This window comes from Mastigoproctus giganteus, chromosome 6, assembly GCF_048544385.1.
Source record: "Mastigoproctus giganteus isolate SK-2022 chromosome 6, ASM4854438v1, whole genome shotgun sequence".
In the NCBI taxonomy this organism is placed as follows: domain Eukaryota; kingdom Metazoa; phylum Arthropoda; class Arachnida; order Uropygi; family Thelyphonidae; genus Mastigoproctus; species Mastigoproctus giganteus.
Window position 1 is genome coordinate 114944463 of NC_143580.1, and position 26833 is coordinate 114971295.

The 26833-nt window shown below is 35.6% G+C and overlaps 1 protein-coding gene across 3 annotated transcripts in view; it reads right to left on the minus strand.

The window, feature by feature from the left end:
- LOC150084519 (staphylococcal nuclease domain-containing protein 1-like) overlaps positions 1–26833 on the minus strand; it is a 313589-nt gene that overhangs the window by 49082 nt on the left and 237674 nt on the right. For 2 of the 3 annotated variants that reach the window (XM_090376405.1, XM_090376403.1), the window contains exons 14-15: positions 16820–16955; positions 5165–5355 (exon numbers count right to left, since the gene is read on the minus strand). In XM_090376405.1, coding sequence (XP_090232531.1) covers positions 5165–5355; positions 16820–16955 — 327 coding nt within the window. The remainder of the gene's footprint in view (positions 1–5164; positions 5356–16819; positions 16956–26833) is intronic. The other variant, XM_090376406.1, reaches the window with a different exon arrangement.

Below are 26833 nucleotides of genomic sequence, written 5' to 3' on the forward strand. Positions count from 1 at the left end.
GAGAGACTCTGTTGGTGGCTTTCAAATATATTTGGTCCTTGAGGCTGTCGCAGACATTCTCTCATATGTGCCAGACAAGCTTTACTTGCTACCTGGGAGTCAAATGGAACTAATGGAACTAATATTCGGGTGACACTCAAGTCAAGTGGACCTAATTGCCCACCCAGGGTCATGAGCTAGATATCATCATTCTTCTCTTTCTTGGTGATTCCTTTCTACTTCTCTCTCTCTCAGGGTAACTCGGAAATTTTTTTTTAGCTGGTGCAACATAAGCCTCAGGCTTCCTTGCACTATATGGCTAGTAATAATAATAATAATAATAATAACATGAACGGCGTTCATTATTAAAATATGTACATTCGACTAAAATATGACAGATACTTAAAATTGCTTTACAATGTCTACACACAGGACAATCATCAGCCCTCAGCAAATACAAATGCGTCAGGTGAGAATGTCCTATGCGTAGCCGAGCAAGAATTACTTCCTCCCGTCGGACCCTGTGCTGACTAGAATGCCAAAGCATTATTTCAGGCTTAATTTCATTCAGTTTGTTGGTAGGGCATGCATTCCAAGCTTCTTGCCAACGCACGCATAATTTTTTGTAGATAAGTTGCTTACAGTCTGTATAGGGGACTGACAAACGGATGCGACTTTGTGGCGTTGCTGATTTTGCTGCTGCATCAGCTAAGTCATTGCCTCTGATACCAACATGGCTAGGGATCCAGCAAAAGCGAATATCAAAATTTAACTCTAAGAGGGAGTGTAATATTTGCTGCACCCGACATAACACTGGGTGAGTGCTTCTCACAGTGGATAAGGACTGTAATACGCTTAGAGAGTCCATATATAGCATGCACTTTTGGTAGTGGTGGGTTTTTATATGATCCAAGGCCAGTTCTACTGCGTGTAGCTCTGCAGTGTATATGCTACATTCACTTGGAATACGATTACAGATTGTTTTGCTTGGAAAGACACAAGCAGATCCCACAAACTCTTCAGATTTCGAGCCATCTGTATATACCGGCAAGAATTCAGAGTGTTCGGCAAGGTGTGCTGCAAAGAGTTGCCGATATATACATGGCGATGTGTTAGCTTTCAGCCAACTCCTAAGACTGAAGTCACAAGACGGAGATCGTATATTCCAAGGGGGAAGACCTTGCTTGACTGACGTTGATATATTATCCAACGTGAAGCCAATATCATGAACCAGCTCTTGAATCCTGATACCAAAAGGCCGACTGGCAGTTTTACGCGAATTATATAGATTTTCCCACCGTGGCATATAAATCGATGTCCACGTAGGATGGTCAGGCAGGGATTTTATTTTTATAGCATATTGTAACGACAATTGCTGACGTCGAAGCATCAATGGTGGTTCATTGGCTTCAACGTATAGACTTTGGACAGGCGAAGTACGGAAAGCCCCTGTGGCAATCCGAATGGCTTTATGGTGGATTGGGTCAAGCCATCGGAGTACAGAAATTCTAGCAGAAGAGTAAGCTTGGGAGCCGTAGTCAAGTTTAGAGCGAACAAGTGCGGTATAGACACAATAATGTGCTTCTATCTGCTCCCCAAAAGTTGGAGGAGATAGCACTGAGCATGTTCAAACCCCTCATGCATTTTGCTCTAAGCTGACGGACATGGTGTAGGAATGTCAGTTTTTTATCAAAGATAAGTCCCAAAAATTTTGTTTCTGCTACCACAGGAATTGGGTTTTGTCCCAGTCTAAGTTCCGGGTCAGGATGTAGATTCCGTTTGCGGCAGAAGTGTATGCAAACGGTCTTTTGAGCAGAAAACGTAAACCCATTGGTTAAAGCCCAGGAACTAAGGTAATTGAGTGCTTGTTGCAATTGTTGTTCAATAACTCTCATGTTACAGGAGTGACAGAAAATACTAAAATCATCAACGTACAAGGCACTATTTACTGAAGGAGGAAGCTGTTTTGTAATGGAGTTAACTTTGACTGCAAACAGCGTAACACTGAGGACAGAGCCTTGGGGAACTCCTTCCTCTTGACAAAAAAGGCGAGACACACTGGATTTAACACGAACCTGGAAGAGTCGTTTAGATAAAAAATTTCTGATAAAAATAGGGAGGTGGCCTCTCAGACCAAAAGAATAGAGGTCTTTTAAAACACCGTACCTCCAGGTTGTGTCATAAGCTTTTTCCATGTCAAAGAAGACTGATACCAAGTGCTCACGCTTTAAAAACGCATCGCGAATCGCTGTTTCCAGTCGGATTAAATGGTCCAAAGTGGAATGATTCCTTCGGAAGCCGCACTGAATTTTGTTCAAAAGGTCACATTCAGGGACATATGTATTTTTTTTTTGAAAGATGTCAGAGTTTATAGAGGAGCTGAATGTGGATCTGACAATTTTCTTGTTAAAACAACACTGAGGTGGAACTGGATTAAGAAAATATGTGTGGACAACCAACAATGCAGGGAAGGAGAAATGCTACAAGTGGATCAATTTAACATTGACCTACTCCAGGGTGACAGCATTAGAAACAACTTCACCCAAAGACCGGATGCTGCAATTAACACAGAGATAAAAGGTAATACTGAAGAAATCTACGAATATTTTAAAAATACTGTTAAAAAAATAGCTCATGAAATCCTAGGCAAAAAGAAGAGCCAAGGACCAAAAAAGACCTGGATTACAGAGAAAGTAAGAGCTGCTGTAGAGGAAAAGAAACTTGCATATCAGAAATGGCTGGGTGATAGGAATGATACATATAGGAACATTTATGTTGAAAAAAAGAAAATAGCCAATCGGTTGGTAGTAGAAGCGAAAAATGAAGAATGGGAAAGGAAATGCGCAACTATTAATAGCAAATTGGGCTTCAAGCAATCAGCGAAATCGTGGAAGGTACTTAAAGACTTGAGAAAACAGAATAAACACAATGCTGGTTTGCAATTAATACCTTTGAAAGACTGGACGGAGTACTATGAAGGACTTTTAAAAGAAGACTGGGAAGAGTTCAAGACGATGGAGGATTTTGGTGTAGAAGACTCGGGCTTAAAAGTTTCTGTTAGGGAAGTGGAACTCCTGCCAAAGGAAGGAAGGAGTGGCAAATCAGCTGGAACTGGAGGAGTTTACATGGAATTTCTGAAATATGGAGGAAGAGGAGTGACTGTTCTGATACAAAAACTGTTAAATAGTATACTGAGAGGAGAAGAAATACCGAAAGAAATGATAACAGGATATATTACATCAATTTATAAGAAGGGCGATCGGAAAAGCTGTTCAAATTACAGAGGAATATGCATCCTGAACCTGCTGTTAAAAATCCTTGGAAAATGGATCAGGAACCATTTAGAAGCCCAAATCGAGGTATCAGAAGAACAAAGTGGTTTTTCAGTTGGGAGGTCATGTATAGATCATATCTCAACAGTAAGACAGATCATTGAAAAATGCCAATCAAAAGGAAAAAAAAATCTTTATGATTTTCATTGACCTTGAAAAGGCATATGACAGTGTTCCAAGAAAACTCTTATGGGAAGGACTGAAAGAGGCAAATATTGATGGACAACTGATTAACATTATTAAGGAAATTTACAGGAATAATAGATGCAGAATTAAACTGGGATCAGCTTTGTCACCTGAATTCTACACTTCAAAAGGCTTATTACAAGGTTGTTGCATGTCACCAACACTTTTCAAAATTTATATTGACATCTGCCTAAGATCCTGGTCAAAAAAATGTAATAAAATGGGATTGCAGATTAATAAGAACACCTATATTCACAATTTACTTTTTGCAGATGATCACGTGGTGATAGCACAAGACTTAGAAGATGCAAAGTATGCATGTCGTCAATTATTTGAGGAATATAAACAATGGGGTCTAAAAATCAATTTTAGCAAGACTGAAATGTTGTCTTCAGGGCCAGGACACGTTCTAAATATTGCAGGTTTTAAAATCAAACAAGTCGATAAATTCAAATATTTGGGATCAATCTTACAAAGTGATGGATCATCCCGAGCAGAGATCAATAAGAGAATTACAGACGGCAGAAAGGCTATCAGCATGTTAAACTCTGTTCTGTGGAGCAAAAATATCCTAAATAAAACAAAGAAAGTTATATTTCAAACGATTGTACAAAGTCTTCTATTGTAGGGAGGGAAACCTGGACATTGAATAGGCAAGCGGAAAACAAATTTCTTTCCACAGAAATGGATTTTTGGAGACGCTCAGCAGGAACTTCTAGAAGAGACAGAAAACGGAATGAAGACATAAGGGAAAAAATGGAAGTGAAAAAGACTATTATTGACAGCATCAAAGAAAAGCATCTAACATGGTATGGACATGTAAAACGGATGCAAGAAAACAGATATCCAAAGGCTATCCTGGAATGGATACCTCCTGGAAGAAGGAGAAGAGGAAGACCTAGGACGACATGGATGGATGGAGTATGGGAGTGCATGACAGCCCAAGGCTTAACCGAGCAAGATACCTTGAACTGCACTTTATGGCTGGAAAAAATTCCTAACAAGAAATAACTTGTAGGCTGAGGAAACCCATTGTAAATGGAAACACTCCTCTTGAAGAAGAAGAATACAATGCATACAGAAAGTATGCATTGTATGATTGTCTTATCTGATAATGATTGGTACCTGTAAATTGGTCACCCACCCACCCAAACGTGGGTGGGTGACCAATTTACGCACGAACACAGTAGTAAGGCTTTTGCGGATTTACTGGATGACTATTTTCTACACCAGCACGTTAGCGAGGCCATGAGAGAAGGCCACAATATTGATCTGATTATCAACAGTAACTCTTCATATAATAACAATCTGCAGATAAAAGAACCACTAGGTGGCAGTGATCATAGAGTATTTATATGAGATTTACTTAAAAGTGTAACTACTGTCAAGGTTAGGCAAGGCAAAGATACATTAAGAGAAGTATTCTGATATAATTGTTTTTATTCATTTTAATTTGCATTTTGTTTGGTATTAACTGCATTGTAACATCAGTTGGTGTGTGTGTGTGTCTGTGCGTGCGCAAGTGCGTGCACGCACTTACCTAGGGATTCATTACAATATCAATAACAATATCATTCTTTCAAATTAAAGGTAAAGACTAATTCAGATTAAGTAACTGGTTAAATATGAGTGAAACTGATAATGAAAAAGAAATAATCTTTACTAACGTTCCCATAATCAATATATAGAAGATGTACAGTGTCCCCTGCAGTCTTCTCTACCTTTGCCCTGTACCACTGATTATCTGTGAACAGTGCAGCACACCATTCACCTTTCTTAGGAGTATAAGCGCCAGGCAAAGGAGGATTAGTTTGAAGTTCCTGCCTCATTTGTTCCATCATTTCCTCTAATTTTGGTCCTATGTGTAGAGAAAAATGCATTTAAGTTTCTTTCATAATATTCAAACTTAGGACATGCATTTCATAACAAAGTAAAATAATATCAGGGTTATGTTAAATGCCAACTTATAAAAAAAAAAAAAGTAGCATTTCTAAGTACAGCCACAATACTAAAATAGTGATGTAGAATTTAATTACAATGACTAGCTGACAAAACACCAGATGGATTAACAAATGGTCCCAATATATTAGAAACTACTAAAAAATGAATAGCAAATGCTTAAAAAATGGTACTCACCTTGTATAAATCTGCAATAAATTTATTGGTAGATGGTGGCTAAATTTAGGTTGGAAGAAGCATTAAAAAGAACTAAGGTGGAGAATGGGGCGAAAATATTTTAAACAGATTTTAAAATGAGTGCAAGGAAGTAGAAGTGCAGATCTCCAATCCTTGGTTGTCATAAAGAGGTTAAAGGACACAAATGAAAAAAAGAAAAAAAAAAAAAGAAAAAAAGGGAAGACCAGTGGTGCCAATAGCCATTACGAGGGACTTTCGTTGAATAAAGCGACATCAGTTGGCAAAGGGGAAAGAAGAGAGCATGTGTTGTATTTATTTAAAGTTTATCTATATTCTTGTGATGCTCTTTTTGACACGTGGGAACTTTAGCTGCGAGAGGTTCCAAGCAGGTGAGAGGTTGAAGGGAAGTTTAGTGTTAATAATATTGAGATCGGAATGGTGTTGGTACCATTCGATGGAGAGGGCTTCATATTGAAGAATTCTGTAGCTCGATCTAAGTTTAATAATGGTGATGGCAGAGTCAACAAGGGGGGTGTGGTTGTGGGTTTGAGCGTGGGTTGTTAACTCAATGCAGGATTGACTTGTCTTGAAACTGTTGAAGTGGTAGTATGCGCGGGTATTGGAAATTGTGAAAGAACTCAATTTGGTGGTAGTGCTGCCGATGTAGCAGGTGTCGCAGTTTGGTTGGCATTTTATGAGATATATTATTGAGATCATCAATGGGATATTGGTGTGTATCTTTAAAAGAATTAAATAGGGAACCCAGTTTATTGTAAGTAGAGAAGGTGAGGAAGATGTCGGTATCTTTGAATATACGCAGGAACTGTGCTGCGAGTTCACTATGGTAAGGGAGAACTATGCGAGTATTTGTCTTGTTACTGTGTCTGGTGGGGTTATTAATACTGTTTTTAATGGTGGATATTGTGTGTTGGATGATTTGAATTTATCAGTAAGGTATTGAAGTTCATTGTGTAGATCGTTTTTTGAAGAGCTGAATTTGATAGCGTTGTAGATTTGGTTGTGTAGGATGGCTTTTTTGGTACTAAGGGGATGATGTGAAGTGAAATGTAGATATTTACCAGTGTGTGTGTTTTTTCTGAAAATCCTTGTATTTAAATTTGTCTGTTGTATAAATAGTGAGATAAAGAAAATGAATCTGGTTGTCCGTTGCGATTTCGAGGGTAAGGTTTAGCCTGTCATGTATTGCATTGAATTTTAAAAAGAGATTGTCTATGGTTGTTCTGTTGCCTATTATTAGGTTATCATTGGCGTAGCGTAGGTATAATTTAATTTCAGAAGGGAAATGTTGTAAAATTTGATTTTCAATAGTGGTGAGATAAATTTCAGAAAGGAGAACAGAAATTCCTAAACCCATTGGTAAACTGAATGTTTGTCGATAAATTTTATTATTAAATCTAAAATATCTAGCGTCTAGTAAAAGAGTGGTAAGTTCAAGGATGTGGTCAACTGAAAGAGAGGTACGTTTTGTTAAAATGTCATCAGCTGTTAGAAGTACGCGTAATGCTTGTAGGGTGAAAGGAATATGCACATTGGTGTATAGGGATATGACGTCAAAAGAAGCTAATACGTCTCTGTTGGATATGGTGGTGTTACTGATTTTTCGGAAGGCTTGGTTGGTATTATTAATTTTGAATGTAGAGAATCGAGTGAGTGGGGATATAATTTTGACAAGGAAGGTGGATAAATTAGCAAAAGCTGATCTACTAAAAGAAACGATAGGTCTTAGTGGGTGGCCAGGTTTCTGTAACTTGGTTATTCCAAACATGGGGCAGAATGTTGTTGCGAATACCTATCTGTTGTAATGTAAAGAGGTTGATTTCTTTGTTCTGTCTGAGTTTTCTGAGAATTGTGTCAAGTTTATTTTGAAGTTTTGTAATGTTGTGGTTGCTGTCATTCGTATATGTATCTTGGTCGGCTAAAATTAATTCCATTTTTTCTGTGTGGGTGGTTCTTGTCCAGGATAACGATTGTGTCTACTTTGTTAGCTTTTTTGGATGATGATATTTGGGGTTTTGCTTAGTCTTTGTAAATCCGAGAGTTGTTGTTTTTTTATGTTAGGGAGAGATGTGAGTTTGGAATTTATTATCCTGTTAGACTGGAGTTCGACTATATAATCATTTATTGGATAGTGTTGTTCTTTAATGGCAAAATGAAGCCAAATTCTAGGCTGGAGAGTTCGGAAGAGGTGAAGGATTTTGAAGAGAGGTTAACAGTAGAGATTTTTTTTGTGATTGGTGTGTTTTTGTGCTATGTGTTGGATGGTGGCATTGATATGTATATTGTTGTGGTTAATATATTCAATCCAGGTGTGTGGTAGCATGTCTCTTTTGAGAAAGAATCGTAATTGGTGTATACCGTTTAAAAGTTGGTGTTTTTTGTTAAATCTTTTCTTAAGTTCTTCCTGTATGATCATGATGTACATGCAGTGTATGATGATATGTGGATATTTTTTACAGTTATTTTTGGGGAAAATGAGGGCGAATTTGGGGATGACGTTGTGATATAAGCATTTTTGTAGGAAAGCTATGTGTAATTTGTTGGAGAAATATTTGATAAGTGCTTTGGAGAGTTGTATTTTCCTATCAGGCATGTCTAAGAGCATCAGTTTGTTGTTGTTGTTATTTGGTTTTTAGGAGCATTAGCAACTAAGACCATATTGCTCTGGGAATATGCAGTGGTCATTCCCTGACCTTTCCTCATCCTCCGTATTTGGTGGTGACGGGCTCGAACCCCGGTCTAATCAAGAAGCATGTGCTATGCATTGCTGCTCCTTCCCACCTGGCTACGGAGGTGCCAAGAGCATCAGACATGAGATTAGAAATATATAAAAGGTATTGACCTGGTGCAGATAAGGTGTTGATTATGATGTTAAAATATCTTATAAGTTTGACAATAGTGAAATTATTGTAATCTTATAATACCATGATAAATCTGACTAAAAAATGAATAGCAAATGCTTAAAAAATGGTAGTCACCTTGTATAAATCTGCAATAAATTTATTGCAGATTTATTTTTTTTTCATTCGCGTCCTTTAACCTCTTTATGACAACCAAGGATTGGAGATCTGCACTTCTACTTCCTTGCGCTCATTTTAATTTCTGTTTAAAATATTTTCACCCCATTCCCTGCCTTAGTTCTTTTTAATGCTTCTTCCAACCTAAATTTAGCCACCATCTACCAATAAATTTATTCCGGTTATATATAAGGTGATTACCATTTTTTAAGCATTTGCTATTCATATTTTAGTCAGATTTATCACGGTATTATAAGATTACTATAATTTCACTATTGTCAAACTTATAAGATATTTTAACGTCTTAATCAACACCTTATCTGCACCGGGTCAATACCTTTTATATATTTCTAATCTCATCTCTGATACTCTTAGACATGCCTGATAGGAAAATACAACTCTCCAACAAATTACAAATAGCTTTCCTGCAAAAATGCTTATATCACCTTATCTGCACTGGGTCAATACCTTTTATATATTTCTAATCTCATCACTGATACTCTTAGACATGCCTGATAGGAAAATACAACTCTCCAACAAATTACAAATAGCTTTCCTACAAAAATGCTTATATCACAACGTCATCCCCAAATTCGCCTGCATTTTCCCCAAAAATAACTGTAAAAAATACCCACATATGATACACTGCACGTCCATCGCGATCATACGTGAAGAACTTAAGAAAAGATTTAACAAAAAACACCAGCTTTTAAACTGTATACACCAATTACAATTATTTCTCAAAAGAGACATGCTACTGCACGTCTAGATTGAATATATTAACCACAACAAAATACATATCAATGCCACCATCCAACACATAGCACAAAAACACACCAAAAAATGGAACACACTCACATTCAACCCCCCCCCCACAAAAAATCTCCACCACTAACCTCTCTTCAAAATCCTTCACCTCTTCCGAACTCTCCAGCCTAGAATTTGGTTTCAATTTTGCCATTAAAGAACAACACAATCCAAAAAATGATTGTATAATCGAACTCCAGTCTAAACTTGATCAACATCCTGATAAGTGGCGACTTATATACCAGTCTAACAGGATAATAAATTCTAAACTCACATCTCTCCCTAACATAAAAAAATAACAACTCTGATTTACAAAGACTAAGCAAAATCTCAAATATCATCATCCAAAAAGCTGACAAAGGAGACACAATCGTTATCCTGGACAAGAACACCTACACAGAAAAAATGGAATTAATTTTAGCCGACTAAGGGGATGATGACTTCACATCATCCCCTTAGTACCAAAAAAAAGCCGTCCTACACAACCAAATCTACAACGCTATCAAATTCAGCTCTTCACAAAATGTTCTACACAACAAACTTCAATACCTTACTGATAAATTCATAGCCAGGAGCTACCCCCCCCCCCTCAACTCATGCAACACACAATATCCACCGTTAAAAACAGCATTAATAACCCCATCAGACACAGTAACAAGACAAATACTTGCATAGTTCTCCCTTACCATAGTGAACACGCAGCACAGTTCCGGCGTATATTCAAAGATTCTTATAAAGATACACACAAATATCCCATTAATGATCTCAATAATATATTATATCTCATAAAATGCCAACCAAACTGCGACACCTGTTACATCGGCAGCACTACCACCAAATTCAGTTCCTCCACAACTTCCAATACCCGTGCATACTAACACTTCAACAGTTTCAGGACAAGTCAATCCTGCACTGAGTTAACAACCCAAGCTCAACCCCCCCCCCCCCTTGTTGACTCTGCCATCACCATTATTAAACTTAGATCGGGCTACAGAATACTTCAATATGAAGCCCTCACCATCGAATGGTACCGACACCATTCCGATCTCAATATTATTAACGATAAACTTCCCTTCAACCTCTCACCAGCTTGGAACCTCTCGCGGCTAAAGTTCTCACATGTCAAAAAGAGCACCATGAGAGTATAGATAAACTTTAAATACAACACGCGCTTACTTCTCTCCCATTTGCCAACTGATGATGGTTTATTCAATGAACGTCCCTCGTAACGACTACTGGCACCACCGGTCTTCTCTTTTTCTCATATTTTCATTTTTTCATTCACGTCCTTTAACTTCTTTATGACAACCAAGGATTGGAGATCTGCACTTCTACTTCCTTGCACACATTTTAAAATCTGTTTAAAATATTTTTACCCCATTCTCCACCTTAGTTCTTTTTAATGCTTCTTCCAACCTAAATTTAGCCACCATCTACCAATAAATATATTGCAGATTTATACAAGGTGAGTACCATTTTTTAAGCATTTGCTATTCATTTTTTAGTCAGATTTATCACGGTATTATAAGATTACTATAATTTCACTATTAGAAACTATTTCTTTTAATAACACTGAAACTAACTTGCATAAGCATTAATCACTCTATCAGCAAGCATGTTAATTCTGAAAAAAATGTGAGTGATAGTGTGTAGACATTTATTTTAGCTTGAAGCTTATGAATATTTAATTTTTTTTCAAATCAGCGATGACTAAAATAAAGATATAAACTTAATCCCTCCTCCACTCTTCTCAACACAGTCCCCAAGGACTGAAATGCCCTTTCTCCAGCAGTGCTATAAATGTCAGATATAAGGTGTAAAAATTAATCTACTCTTGTCCCACAATAATTTGTTAAGAGCAGAAACATCCAAGTCACCAGATAATTACCAACCTTTAAGGCATGTTTCTACATTAAGGAATAAATTAAATTGCTAAAATTGTTTAAATTCTCACTATGTTTATTAAATCAGTTTTTAAACCTTGCATCTCTGCTGCAAAAATAAATTACAGCAGGCTTACTGCTCTGTACAAAAATGCTTAATAGAGAGATATTAGGAAAGCCATAAAATTTTGGTAAACAATTACAAGATCAATATTAACTAACCTTAAAATTTAAATTCAACATTCAGTCCTTAGTCTTGAACAACCTTTTTAGATGGTTCTCATATTTCTCATTGTCAAATAAGAAATAGGCATTGCTAATTTCATCCTTATTCATCCATCCAACGAAGAGGTAAAAACAATGGAATCACAATAGATTTTCACATTTGTCTCTCAAAAATATATTGGGAAAAGCACATCATGCAGATGAATTAGATCATGGAGTGATGTGTCTCGGGGTAGAAAATCTACCCTGAGTCATGGAAGATTTTCAGCTGATTACATGCAGGTATTTTGGCTATTAAGAGAGAATAAAAATGAAGTGGGAAGAAAATAACAACTAAAATACTGTCTCCATTATCTGTAATAAAGTTTCAGAACCACTTGTAACAATGCATATGTAGACATTTGTTCAGTGTGCTGTGGTACATACATTAATCTCAGCAGTCAACTTTCAAAAAGCTGGACACTTGGGAATTGTAAGAAGGAGGAAAGCACAAGGTTTTTTTTTTTTTTTTTTAATCCAGATTTTAGGCTTGAAATTAATTTCCTTGACAATTGTATGGGCAAGTGCGAAAGCAACAATTAATGTAGCTATCTACTGAAGTAGCTGTTGAATTGGCATTGTTTTGACTATATCTCATATTGTGAATACCTTCACAATGAGTTGCCATGGTATTGTACAACTTTGAATAAGTAACACTTCGCCAATAGAGAAGGCTACTGTTACTCATGGCGCCTCTGTAGCCAGGTGGGCAGGAGCAGCAGTGCGTAGCACACACTTCTTGATTAGACCGGGATTCAAGCCCATGACCACAAAATACGGAGGATTGCAGAAAGGTCAGGGAATGACCACCGCATATCCCTGGAGCAATATGGCCTTAGTTGCTAATGCTCCTGAAAACCTAACAACAACTGTTACTCATTCTTGGCAGATACCACCACCCACATTTAACTTAACTACTTCAGTAGATAGCTACGTTAATTGATGCTTTTGCACTTACCCATATGTTAGTCATTCTATCTCATAGCATGAGGCTCTTGCCCTTAAATAATTTATAGTTTATACTACTGCACGCCTTCGGCATCTCTCATATTGTGAAGTTATACTTCATAACTGGGTTGTTATTATTGCAACACCAGGATACCTGCCTACCCACCCACCAAAGAGAAGGCAACAGCTTTGAAATGGTGCCATCTGGGTGGTGGTGGCATCTGCCAAGAATAAGTAACAGTAGTCTTCTCCATTGCCAAAGTGTTACTTATTCAAGGTAGTACAATACCATGGAAACTTATATTCACTTGTATTGAAGGTATTCACAATATGAGATATAATCACAAAACGATTCCAATTTAACTACTTTAGTATACAGCTATGTTAATTGATGCTTTCACACTTACCCATACGTTAGTCAATCTATCTCATAGCATGAGGCTCTTGCCCTTAAATAATTTATAGTTTCCTTGGCAATGTAACCATTTTATATTAAGATACGGCAAACAGGGCTGTTTGTCAGTACAGTGATGCACTCTCATGACTATGCTTTCAAACATTAGCTCATCCATGAATTTAATGCCTATGGATTTGCATTTGAATTATGTTAGGGATCAACTGAATATGATTGCTTCAAGGAAGATTCTATTAGACTTTTCCCTCTTCAGAAATGCTGAGTTAGTTTTGTTCATAACAATGGCTCTGTCTAGACTTGTCTGTCAAGAGCATTTCCAAAGCTTCAACAATTGATTTGAAGTACAGTTGTTTTTTTCATTGGATTTTTTTTGGGTTTTTTGGATTGGTATTACAATGTTACTTTTCCAATACAAGGGAATTGCCCCTAAAATATATTAAGCCCTTATAATTAACCTCAATGGTTTAATGCATCCCTAAATACTTCCTTTAAAATAACTGGAATTTATCATGGAGTACAAACTAGGGCTCTTGCTTTCATATTCCAAGTATTTTCAGTAAACAATCCTCTATAATTTCTGTACTGCTGATGTGCTCACATTCGCTATCACAGTTTCTTCTCATCAGGAAGAGACTTTTATCTGTAAAGAAAGTGATGCCAAGTACCCATTCAATTCATCAGCTAGGTTAGCACTGGCATTAGCAGAGGCATATGATGCAAGAAAGCAAGCTTATACAGCATCAGAAAAAAAAAAAAAAAAAAAAACCCTTTCCAATTTCACCCATCCATTCACTGCAAATGTTTCTCTACTTCTTCCTTGAATTTATTTAAGCTATCCAATTCCACAATGACAGATGGAAGTTTGTTCCAGCAATCAAATAACCACCGACTAAAGGCAAATTTCCACACATCTATTCTACAACTGCCTTTTCTCAATTTGAATTTATGCTCCCTCAGGTTGGTAATCTGTGCAAGGGGAGAATCCCATAAGCACTGAGTTTGCTCAACCTATTCAAGGCCTTATACACCTCAACCAGATCACCATGCAGGTGCCTATGTCTCCAGATTCTGCAATTGCAGAAATTAAGCCTTTCTTAGTAAGAGGACCCCTTTGTTCCCATTATGTTGCACTGTACTTGTTCCAGCAACTCTATATCCTTCCTAAAATGAAGCCTCCAGACCTGTAATACTCAAGGTGTGGCCTCACCATTGCCTTATACAAGGGGATAATCACCACCTTATCCCTACTAGCAAAATTCATTGACAAGATCCCACGACCTGCTTTAGCAGCCTTTTTGCACTGCTCAGAAAACTTCATATCTGACTGTGCAATTACCCCCAAGTCTGTTTTATACGGGGGTTATTGCTATCCATATGAAGTACTTTGCATTTGTCAATGTTAAAACTTCAGTTGTCACTTCTCAGCCCATCTGCCCAACTTTTCTAGATCCTGTTGCAGTAGCATACTGTCATAACAACCCTGCCAACCTTTGTATCATCTGTGAACTTGGACATTAAGCCTGATATACATATCAGGCTTAATGTCCAATATACATTAATGTATATTGGACATTACATTAATTATTACCTGATATACATTAATGCATATTTATCAATATTATTGATAAATATGCAAAACAACAATGGGAATAGCCCCAAACCCTGGGGGACTCCACTAATAATGTTAGTCCGTGAAGACTAATGTTATTAATGGAAGAACAGCAGTATCCATTGATTGCCATGCTCTGTCTTCTCCAAATCAACCATCCTTTTATCCATTGTAGCAACTTGCCTTAATGCCATACTGCTCCAATATGTACAGTAGTCTACCATGTGCAACAATATCAAAAGCTTTCCTGAAATCAATTTACTTCTGGTTTACAATTTCATTTGCTTCTGGAATAGGAAATAATTAATGTAATAAAACATTAATAAATATCAATTATAATAAAATTTATTATGACTTCTTTTCTTTAAATACTTTTAACTGGTAACATTACCTATATAATAGGTATTATAGAACAATGTTACAGATATTATACAGGGGGTCCTGGGAATCTGAGTATTCATTAACCAAGTCCTCGCAGTTAAGAGGATTTGAAAATTAAAGTATTAAAGCTTTTTGTCTTGAGAAAATTGACCAAGCACTTGAATATTTTTTGTAAGAATGATCTTCTTCATGATCGTGCAACAAAAGTTAAGTACAAAGACATCACAATTTTATCTGAAAAAAATATAGCAAAAAAAAAAAAAAAAAACACAAACAACTCCAGATTCATTCTTTATTTGTACAACTGTGTAACTTCAATAAACTTTACTTAACCTTACATTATGCAACATATTATAATAAAAAATGTCTAATAAAATAATTTTCTCATTTTCCAGTTCCTTCATCCATTTTTTTACTATGTAAAAATACATAATAAACATTACTATATAATATCGGTGTAGATATACCATAGACAACTCTTAAAGAAAACTACGGTAGTAGTGTGAAAAGCATCATTTCATCCGTATCTTATATTGTGTTCCTCCTTCACGAGTTACCATGTGCTGCACTACCTCAAGTAAGTAATGCTTCACTTAGAGAAGACTATTGCTACTTATTCTCAGTGGGCATGGTGTGCAAAATGGTATAGGATAAGATACTCTGTTATCCACATACTATCCATATTAGATTTAGGAAAGCAAAAAGGTGTAGGAGAGGAAGAAATGTTGGCGAAAGAAGAAGAAAGGGACAGTTACTCCCACTCACTGACTGAACTAAATCTTTCACAAATCTCCCGAATAGGCAACGCTTCTCCATCCTTCACAATGGATTAACATGTATTGCACTTCCTCGAATAAGTAACACTTCACTAATAGAGAAGAGTGTTGTTACTTATTCTCGGTGGACACCCACCCAGATGACACTGTTTCAAAGCTAGTTGGCTTTTCACCCACCGACGAACAGCCAACTAGCTTTGAAACAGTGCCACCTGGGTGGGTGCCCACCGAGAATAAGTAACAACAGTCTTCTCTATTAGTGAAGTGTTACTTATTCGAGGTAGTGCAATACATGGGCAACTCATTGTGAAGGATGAGCACAATAAATGAGATACAGATGAAATGAAGCCTTTCACACTACTACTATAGTTTTTCTTTAAGAGCTGTCTATGGTGTATCTACACTGATATTATATAGATATAGAATCTTAAACTCTTAAAATATTATGCCTAGTTTCATTTATTTAAATAATAAACATTATGAAAATTTGGTCCCCCCGTTTTAAGTGGAATTTTCTGGAACCAATTATCCTCGGATAACAAGGATCCCTTGTAGATCATAAGTGATATGGTCCCAATAAATGTATTATAAAATGATACTGTTGGAATAAATGGTCCAATTTACTGCCCAAATTTTTATTTTTGTCGGGACAATGAAAGTCCTCTGTCAAAAATGGGAAGTCTGGTCAATGTAAAGTATAAAATATACATGCCATATAACTAAAGCTTGTTGGTGAAGTTCCTAAAGTCTTCAATGTTGGTAATAGATACAAATAAAATCATATTTAAAATTATGAGTGTTTTTATCACACATAAGAAATTTTTTGAAACTTTTCTTCTATATTTTGTAAATAAAAGTAATAACTTATATGGATTTTATTTCTTTAAAAACATTTAAGGACTATAAAGATTTACAAATATATAAAACATATATATTATATAAAATTTTGTTTTTTCACAGTGAGACATTTATGTTATTCATAATTAATTTTATACATAGCAAATTATTTTTATAGTAATATTATAATAATTAATTTTATATTACAATGTTAAATAAAAAGTAAATTACCATCTTCCACATGCTGCGCATAAAATGTTAAGTCAGACCGAACCTCCGTCACTACTACAGACTTGTAATTCACTTTACGTTCAACAGTTTCTTCCTTCATTTCTTGCTCTTTTGGTTCTTCATAATCTGCCCAAATCTTAAATAAGAGTGGAGTAAAAAATAATTCTTTATTATGTACAGATATTGCATTGTGAAGCAATATATATATAAATGCTCTACAACAAGGTATTACTAATTAGAGGAATCCTTCCTCTAATTTGTAATTATTCATATTTATGGCATTTAAAATATACTAGTGACAATGAATTTTAAAGTAACTGTACTAGAATAGTGTTCCCAACCTTTTAGCACAAGGACCACTTTTATTTTTACTTTGCAGACCCTTTGCAATACCTCCAGTCACAGAGGACTATGGCCCACAGTTCAGCAACCATTGTACTACAATGGAAATGAAAAGTATATGTAAACGTCTGTGACTAAAATCCTCAATTAAACAGGAAGTAACTCATCATGTGCCCTCTACATATTAAGTTATATCTGCTTACCCTAAATTCTGAAGCACAACTGATGCTAATTATATATACATAGTGTTAGGGTGTGCATAGTGTTAGGGTCAGGCACCACCTGTGATTTCTCACATCTGTGCCATATGTACGCTGTGAAGAAATACAGAACTACTGTAAATGCCAGAAAAGTGTTGTCTGTTGTATATGACATATTGCGTTAGGTTCTGTTGGGTGTCCTGGCATTTGGCCGCAGGGCCCCTGGTGGGACCTCACGTTGCCCGCACACACTGCTAGGAGGTAGCCAGGCTGCCCTTTATTCTCTGGCTGGTCTCCGCCAGGGTCGCCTGAGCGTCCTGGACGAAGACCAAGTTAAAAAAAAAAAAAAAAAAGAGAGAAGAGAAGAGAAGAGAAGGCTTGGGGAACAAGAGGAAGGGGGTCTGAATGTGAAGAACAAGCTAAAGTGGACAGATAGAGAAGGCAGTCCATCCGAATAAAGAGAAATAGGGGATGGGTAAGTGTAAGTGTTTTCAGTGTCTACGGATAATTTGTGTGTAGATTATATTTTTATGAACCTTAATCGAAATGTTCGAGTTCCAATTTGTTAAATAGATAATATTAAAATTAAATTCGCTTCTTTTGTCGAATAGTTCCAAATTGTGACGAAGAGGAGGACTATTTAGAGTAATACTTAAATCTAGAAAATTTGCATGTTGGTTGCCAAGGTTTTCTTTATTGAGAGTGAGTTCAGTTGGATATATGGATTTAGCAATATTTTCAAAATGAATGTTGAGAATAAGAATGTCATCAACATAGCGGAATGCATAAAAATTAAGGTTCGGATTGTTATGCATATATAGATGTTCGTAATAATGAAGAAATCCATATATCCAACTGAATCCATATATCCAACTGATTGCTAAATCCATATATCCAACTGAACTCACTCTCAATAAAGAAAACCTTGGCAACCAACATGCAAATTTTCTAGATTTAAGTATTACTCTAAATAGTCCTCCTCTTCGTCACAATTTGGAACTATTCGACAAAAGAAGCGAATTTAATTTTAATATTATCTATTTAACAAATTGGAACTCGAACATTTCGATTAAGGTTCATAAAAATATAATCTACACACAAATTATCCGTTTGGCTAATATTAGTAGCAATCAATCACTTTTCGCTGGTGCTTTAAATGATCTTTATACCAAACTTCGCAATAATGACATTCCCATTAATTTTTTAAATTTTATTATAAAAAATCTCTCTGATTTCATTAAAGAAAAATTCGGTTTCACCTTGCTCCACCTTGATTAGGGTTAATTCGATACCTGTATAGTTGTATAGTTGTACATTTGAATGGTGGTATTTCCACTGCTTGGAAAGTGATCACACATTATGACTTCTATTAGAACGATGTTCGTGTTCTTTCACTTCCTAAGTTTTTCTTTTCATTTTTCGTAATTTAATATCAGTATTTATTTATGTCCAATCTTATTTTCTCTATTTTAACCACAGAGGGCTCCCACAGTTCTTCTCTTCTGAGCAACTCCACCATCGTTGTCATAGTTTTCCCTCTGTGTACATTCCATTCTTATTAATCATATTCGCATAATTGTATCTTATTAATCATGATCGCAAATTTGTATCTTCATTTCTTGATTATATCTCACTCAACTTATTTCTGCCAAATATCATAGGTATTTAATTTTTCTCCTCTTCATATTTTTAATTTCTCTCCTCTTCATATTTTTTATTATATTTCATGTCTATCACTCAAAACATACACTACAAGCTAGCGGTATTAATTTCCACTTCTACTAACACTCTCACAGCCAAGGCCTTCTCTATGAGGTTGGGTACTTACACACCCGGCTTGCCTAGTATCCTTTAAACTCTTTTCCTTCTCTTTACTTCTTTCTACATTCTACTCTTCGTTTTTCCGTCCGTTGAACTATTAGTGTAATACGAGGGTGATTCGGACATTCTCACTTTTCTTATTCTCACTATCTTCGCCTCTATATTTTTAACTTCTTTTCCCTCCCCTACCTTGCATTACTTCCTTTTTCTATACCGCTTTCTTGTTATCTTGTTATTCATTATTATTTAACTTACATACTTTTGATTTAAACTTACGTTCTTACACACTTAATTTACTAAACACACTGCGTTTGCATTCTTACATACTATCAACTCAATTTATTTCTAAATACACTATGTTACATAATTTATTAATCTAAATACACTGCGTTGGGGCTACCTCACTCATGTTTGTGGAGTCTTAAAAAATTATTTTTATATCCATTTAATTTTTTTTTTTTTTTTTTTTTTTTTATATCCATTTCATTTCTACAGCTTCTCCATCAGCATGAGTTTGCATAGAAACAGTGTTTGGTACATGATCAGGTGTAGCCCCCCTGATGAAATACCTGATCTATGTACCAATTTTTAATTTTTAATTCTTTAATTTTTATTTTATAATTTTTATCTCTATTACCCTCCCCTCTTTTTCTTTCAGCTTTTGTACATATGATTGGCCTGTTAATTCGGCATTAATTCAGATTTAATTCTACTTAATTTTATATAGGTTCTTAACATTCTTTTTTTCTTCAACTAGGCTCGACATTTTGTGCTTAATAACTTCTCCATCTATATTTATTTTTATTTTTATTTTATTTTACTTTCATCGATGACACTTATTTATATACATGTATCCTGTTTTGCTGCTTTGTGCATTCAGGTACACGTACTGTTTTTCCTGTTTTTCCTTTTTTTCCACTTCTTCGTTTTCATATTTCATATATATATATATATATATATATATATATATATCAAACAAAAAACTGGAATTGCCATGGGAGCATGCAGTTCTAGCCTGGTGGCAAATCTATACCTTCATCACTTTGAAGTTAATATTAATAAAGAAATAACCTTTTACAGATATATTGACGACTTAATCGTCTTCAACCATCCCAACTTTCTCACTGATTATGGAGTTGTCTACCCATCGGATTTAGAAATAGTGGCTACCAACATAGATAACACCAAATCTGCCAATTACTTGGATATTGATATACAGTTCAACAATAACAAGTTAGAGACATTCGTTTACGACAAACGTAACACGTTTGGCTTTAACACCATTAGCCTCACAAACTGGCATTCTAATATATCTATAAGAATTCAAAAAAATTTAATATTGTCGCAAAGTATGAGATTAGTTAAAATATGCAATAGCGCTAGCTATATAATTAGCACTCTTACAGACTTTAAGCATAAATTATCAGTGAATGGATTCCCAAAATGCTTCATAAATATAAACCTACATACTGCTATGTTGATAGCTATAAAAAAATATCATAATAATCTTGACCACCACCATATTATAACTACTGTTTTGAGAAAGTAAATCTTCTCCCACTGGATTTATCAGATTGACGGTTTATACAGAGCCTGTATATATGTACATAACTAGGCACTGCCTTAGTAGCATATTTAATACAGCTTACGCTCATTGAAAAAGTTGTACCTGTATTTGCTACTAAGGTAGGAATCAATTCTTAGCTTCCTTCTTGCCTCACTCTTCCTTCATTTTTCATGAGATCCTTTACTACTAGCATAACATACTGTTGGCCTTTGGGCTATCTCGGTTTAAAATATAATATTAATTTTAACATCTAACCTTTCGCCAGTAAGAGGGCGCTGGCACCATATACTATACCTATATATTTTAACACGTACGCCACAACGTGGTATTTTTCCCGCGTCTCGTCTTTGTGGTAAGTTTGCCTTACACGTTATACTACGCCGTAAGTAATCAGGAACTGGCCATTCCTTCTTCTTCATGCAAGAAGATATTTTATTCATACTTTCCAAATTTTGGATGTTTAATTCTATTACAATACCAGGTTCTCTTACTAAGAGGGACGGGAAGTTACGCTCCCGGTATTTTCCGACGTAATTTGGCCTTACTACTCTTCCTTCACTTTATCTATTTGCTATCTGTTTCTACTTTTCATACCTCAAGAACTATTAGAGCAATTCGAGGGGGATTGAGGTACTATTACTTTTCTATCACTTAATATCCGTTCTCCTTATTTAGCAACAGCTGACTATCTTATGTCATCCAGTAACTTGTTATATAGTAGTATTGGTTCCTTTCTATCACCATTTTTGCTTTTTACTTTGATGTCGTCGTCTGGGCTATCGGTCGGGCTAAAGTCATCTAGCTTGTTAACCACCTTAATTCGTTTCACCTCCCTAACTAATTATATGCTATCAACCACTATATTTAGTATAATCTTAACTTAACTTAAATGTCACCTTAACTTAAATGTCAACTTAAATGTCACCTGTCATCTGCATGTCAGGTATAACATGCAGATGACAACAGAAACTGATAGCTCGCCAAATGTAGTGGACACATTGTAAGGATTAGCCCTCGATAAAGTCCTTTGCAATGTGTGATCTATCTTTACTACAATTGGCTCGACTTAGTTATTTAGTAATTATCCTTATATATATATATATGTTTCATTTTTGCATATAACCATTATGTTTCCCTACCAGGTTAGCACCATGGACCAGAGACAGCTATGACAGCTATCATAGCACTTAGTTATCACCTGCTCTTTCACTAAACATTCATAGATATTAAGACTGATGTAATGTTTAATCTAGACATTGATGGCATTAATCAGCTCTTCCCTACCTTGTCAAGTTCTGAGTTTAGGTTTTCACTGACCGTATTACCATTAAATTTAATTATCTTACGTTTATAGCTGTAACCTTTGGCCATATCCACTATATATATATATATATATATAAAATGTATTAATAAGAGGTTGTAGAGCATGGTTACAATAAATTTATTTAGATGGTTTATGGACCAGGGACACTGCACTCTACAGTAGAATGAACCCAGTGTTGCAATCATGGGATCTTTAGCATTAAGCACTTCTTTCTATTTTTTATATACCTTCTGGCTTTTCCATAGTTTCGATTACTGGTTTTGTTAGCTCGTTCCCGTTCTCTTTCTCACTTTCTACCAACTTATACAGGCATACCTTGATTAACGAATAGGATGCGTTCCACGAAATTACTTCGTTAAGCGAAACTTCGTTTTCAGAGGTAAAAATACTATGGCCAGAATAGGGATACGTTCCTACGTAAAGAAAATGAAAAGCTTTTTTTCGAACAAAGAAAAGTTTTATTAAATAAACAGTCAACTTACATACAAAGTGAAATCACATTTTAAAATATGAGGTTAAAGTTGATTGTTTATGCTTTTTTTCTCTTTCATTTAACAATTGCCTATACGGAGTTATTGCATTTAACACTGATCGCTTAACTATAACACTTCTTCCTAAATCAGGATCATTTTCACTAAAAAAATTTAAAACGTTTTCAATGTCATTTAAGCACCTTTTTAAATCTTTGGTGTTAACACTTTTTCGGCAGGAACTTATTTAACTTCGCCTTCATTATCTTTGTCGCTAACAAGGTTTTCTAAATCTTCCACTGAAAAACCATCATCTTCTGCATTAAATAAATTTCTAACATCCTCTTCATCGACATTTTCGAAACCTATTGATTGAGCCATCTGGATAACTTCATTTCTAATTTCTTGGATGTTATTTTCTTCTTCTAGTACAACTTCTGGCCATATTTTGTGCCAAACTCCATTTAAGCATTTCTTAGTGACTTCTTTTCAAGAACTATCAATGTTATCAATCGCATTTTTAATGGTGTAGTTTTTCCAAAAAGTTTTAACTGTCATTTCCTCTTTATCCTCTAGTTCAGTTAAATTGCTTAAAATTCGATGCAGATAATAAGCTTTAAATGATGCTATTACTCCCTGATCCAATGGTTGAATCAGGGAAGTTGTGTTTGCTGGAAGAAACACAACTTTGACAGGAATGCATGTGTCCAACGTGTTAAGATCAGTAGGATGTCCTGGAGCATTGTCTAACAACAAAAGAGCTTTTTCTTCAAAGTTGTTTTTTTGACAATACTGTTTTACTCCAGGACAAAAGTGGTTAACAAACCAATCAGTAAATAACTCCTTGGTAACCCACGCTTTTCTATTTGCTTTCCATATTACAGGTAAATTCATTTTTATGTTACCTTTTAACGCCCTCGGATTTTCTGAATGGTAAACTAATAACAATTTTAATTTATAATCGCCAGAGGCATTTGATGCAAAGAGTAACGTTAAACGGTCTTTGGCTGCTTTGAACCCAGAAGCTGATTTTTCTTCAATAGAAATGAAACTTTTTGTTGGTAGCCGTTTCCAGAACAAACCGCTTTCGTCAACATTGAACACCAAATTTGGTGGAAAATTTTCACGTTCAATTATTTCCTTTAGTTTTTCTGGAAACTTATTTGCAGCTTCAACATCTGCACTTGTAGCTTCTCCTATTAATTTTACACTATGAATCCTGGCCCGTTTTTTAAATTTCTCGAACCAACCACGAGAAGCCCCAAAGGTTTCCGTAATTTCTTCAGTTTGTTTAGATTTCAGGTGATTAAAGAAAAATAATGCTTTTTCTTGAATCACCATTTGACTTAAAGGCATATGACGTTGTGACATATCATCTATCCACAAACTTAACATTTTCTCATTTTTTCTAAAATTGGATTCCTTAAGCGAGTTAATTTTGCCACTGTAACATCTGTACAATTCTGAGCAGACTGTTTTATTTTTTCTGATTGACTTAGTATGGTTGTTAAAGTTGATTGCGCTAATCCTAAAGAATGTGCCACATCGGATTTTCTTTCGCCGCTTTCAACACATCGTACGATATTTAGTTTAGTTTCCAAAGAAATTGCTTTTCTTTTCTTTGATTCTGACATTTTAATTAACTAAAACAAAAATATTTCTATTAAAATTTACAAAATCTACGTTATGTAATGCTACAAAGAACCTACGTCGATTATTGCAATGCGCCACACTGAAACAACGTCAATCATGTAAACAAGAACTAAATTATGTGATTGACGCGCAAAACTGTTATAACAGACACGCCCGCAGCTCGGGAATACGTAACGAGTCGCCGTCAGTCACCAATCGAATGATTGTCGGGCTTTGGTCTTAAATTGGAATATTTTTTTATGTTAAATGGGGCTTGAAATTGCGGACTTCATTATATCGAGGCTTCGTTATCAGAGGTATGCCTGTATATATATATATATATATATATATATGAAAAATGACCACCACCTTGCAATATATTAAAAAGTATTTTTCAATCACTAATGGGCTACACTTAGAGAAAAATCCTCTTGTAGTCCTATGTGGGACAAAAATCAAGATGGTTTTTACCTAACTAATAAAATACTGCGAAGAACAATATTTCATAAGGTTTATAGCAAGTTTGTAATTATACAGCAGTTTGATGGAAAAAAAAAAAAAAAAAAAAAGTTTTTTGACTATTTATTTATTTATTTTAAAAGAAGTGGTAGAAATAGAAAGTCAAGGATGGGTTCACCTAGTTGAGATGGGGATAACTGCCTCGGTAGCTTACATTACACTGACTCAGTGTGGTGTAATCGAAAAGAGAAGATTCCAAATTACTGAGTCTCTGACAGGGAATATCAGAGTGGACATATGCACAGTACCACCTTTGAAGCAAAAGGAGTCATACAGCAAATAATTAGGACAACTGAGATGAGCAGTGGTTGAATCAACCGATAATTGGAATTCTGTCAGAAAAAAGTATGTGGGGTTTGGCAGACAGTAAGTGGAAAGAGACATCATTGAGATTGGAACTGAGACCATGTATATTTGTGGTGAAAAAGTTTAGATCATTGTCTATGTCTCTGGAGCTTTGCTCTGGAGACTAAACATTGCCTGGTAACACAGAGTGGTATGGATGTAACACATGAACCCCAGGGGCTCACATCTGGTGAGTATGGGCTTGGCACACCCAGGGTTTTGAGCTGGATATCATCATTCTTCTCTTTCTTGGTGATTCCCTTTTGATTCTTATTCTCTCTCAGGATAATTTAGAATTTTTTTTTTTTTTTTTAAGCTGGTGCAGTATAAGTCTTAGGCTTCCTTGTACCACATGCTAATAATAATAATTATGTTGGTCTGCACTTGGGTGGTTACCTCCAGTATACTAGGTGCCGTATTTTGGGACTTAAACATGGGGGTTATGCCCACCGTTACCAAAAGTGCTACCATCGTGAAGATGCATGCAAAGGATTTGGTTGTCACAGAACAACTGGACTGCACTGAAATTCAGTCCACTCGATTGTCACCTGAATATTAGTTCCATCGGCATTTTAGACTCTCAGGTAGCAAACCCAGCTTGACATTTCCGAGAGAATATCTGGACAATCTCAAGGATCATACAGTTCATTTAGACTTAAATGAAAAGAGATTCACTCAGAATGTTCTAAATGAATGTCAGATGCAAAGAGACTAGTTGCAGAAGAGAAAAATGAATGGGATTATGATGGGACACAGAAGCCCACACTAAGTATGAACTAGTCTGCAATCAAGTCAGTAAGGAGATTAGTCAAACTAAGGCAGTTTATGCAAAGTTTTTGGCTAAGAAAGCCAAGAAAAGTAGGAAATTCTTTGCTTATGTTAACATTAGAAGGAAAGGGAGAACCATATTTGTTCACCATATGAACGACATAGCTACTGATAATCCTCTTCAGATTTCTGACAAACCAAATGAATATACTGCATCTACATTCATATGCAATGAATATTTTTAGAGATGAGGAAGTATACCTATTTCTAACTAGGGACCAAATGATTTTCTAATAACTGAGAGGAAAGAGGGCAAAGCCTCTTTCTGTACATAGCAATGAGCAAACTGGGTTTGTTTGTTTTATTTATCTAAATAAAAGACCCTTTCAATAGAGAAGTATATTGCTTTTTATTGAAAGTATATGCCACTACCCAAACTAGGTTTTGATCAAAGGCAGAAAGGCATTATGAAGACCCAAATATATTTGTGATATGATGCAGTAAGTGAAGCAGAAAGAGGCTCTCCTACATGTATAATGACTTATTATAGCTTTCATAGCTTAAGGCTTTTGAATCCAAGTATACTGAAAGCAGCAGCAAAGGATGTAAGCAGACCTTCAGCCATAATTATGACAGATCTGTGGAATCAGGAGAGGTTTCCATAAATTGGAAATGTGCAAATGTCTCTTCTTATTCATAAAGGTGAATAAGAAGAGAAGTGAGTAAATTACAGATTTGTAAACTCTGTGTCTGTTCCAGAGAATTTAATGCAGTCAATGGGCCCACAAAAAAGATTCCCTCTTTTGCTTTTGGGAAATTTCTCACTTAAGTAGTGAAAACCTCTTGAATTCATCTTATTCCACTACTCTCACAAAACTTCATCAGGCCAAGTTTAATTTGGAGAGGTGGAAGGAAAACCTTCATTGGATCAACTAATGGAACATATTGCACACTACGTGTTCCTGGCTCATATGTGCTTCTTTTACACTAGTTACATCTGATGTAATGATCTGTGGCAGAACAGCT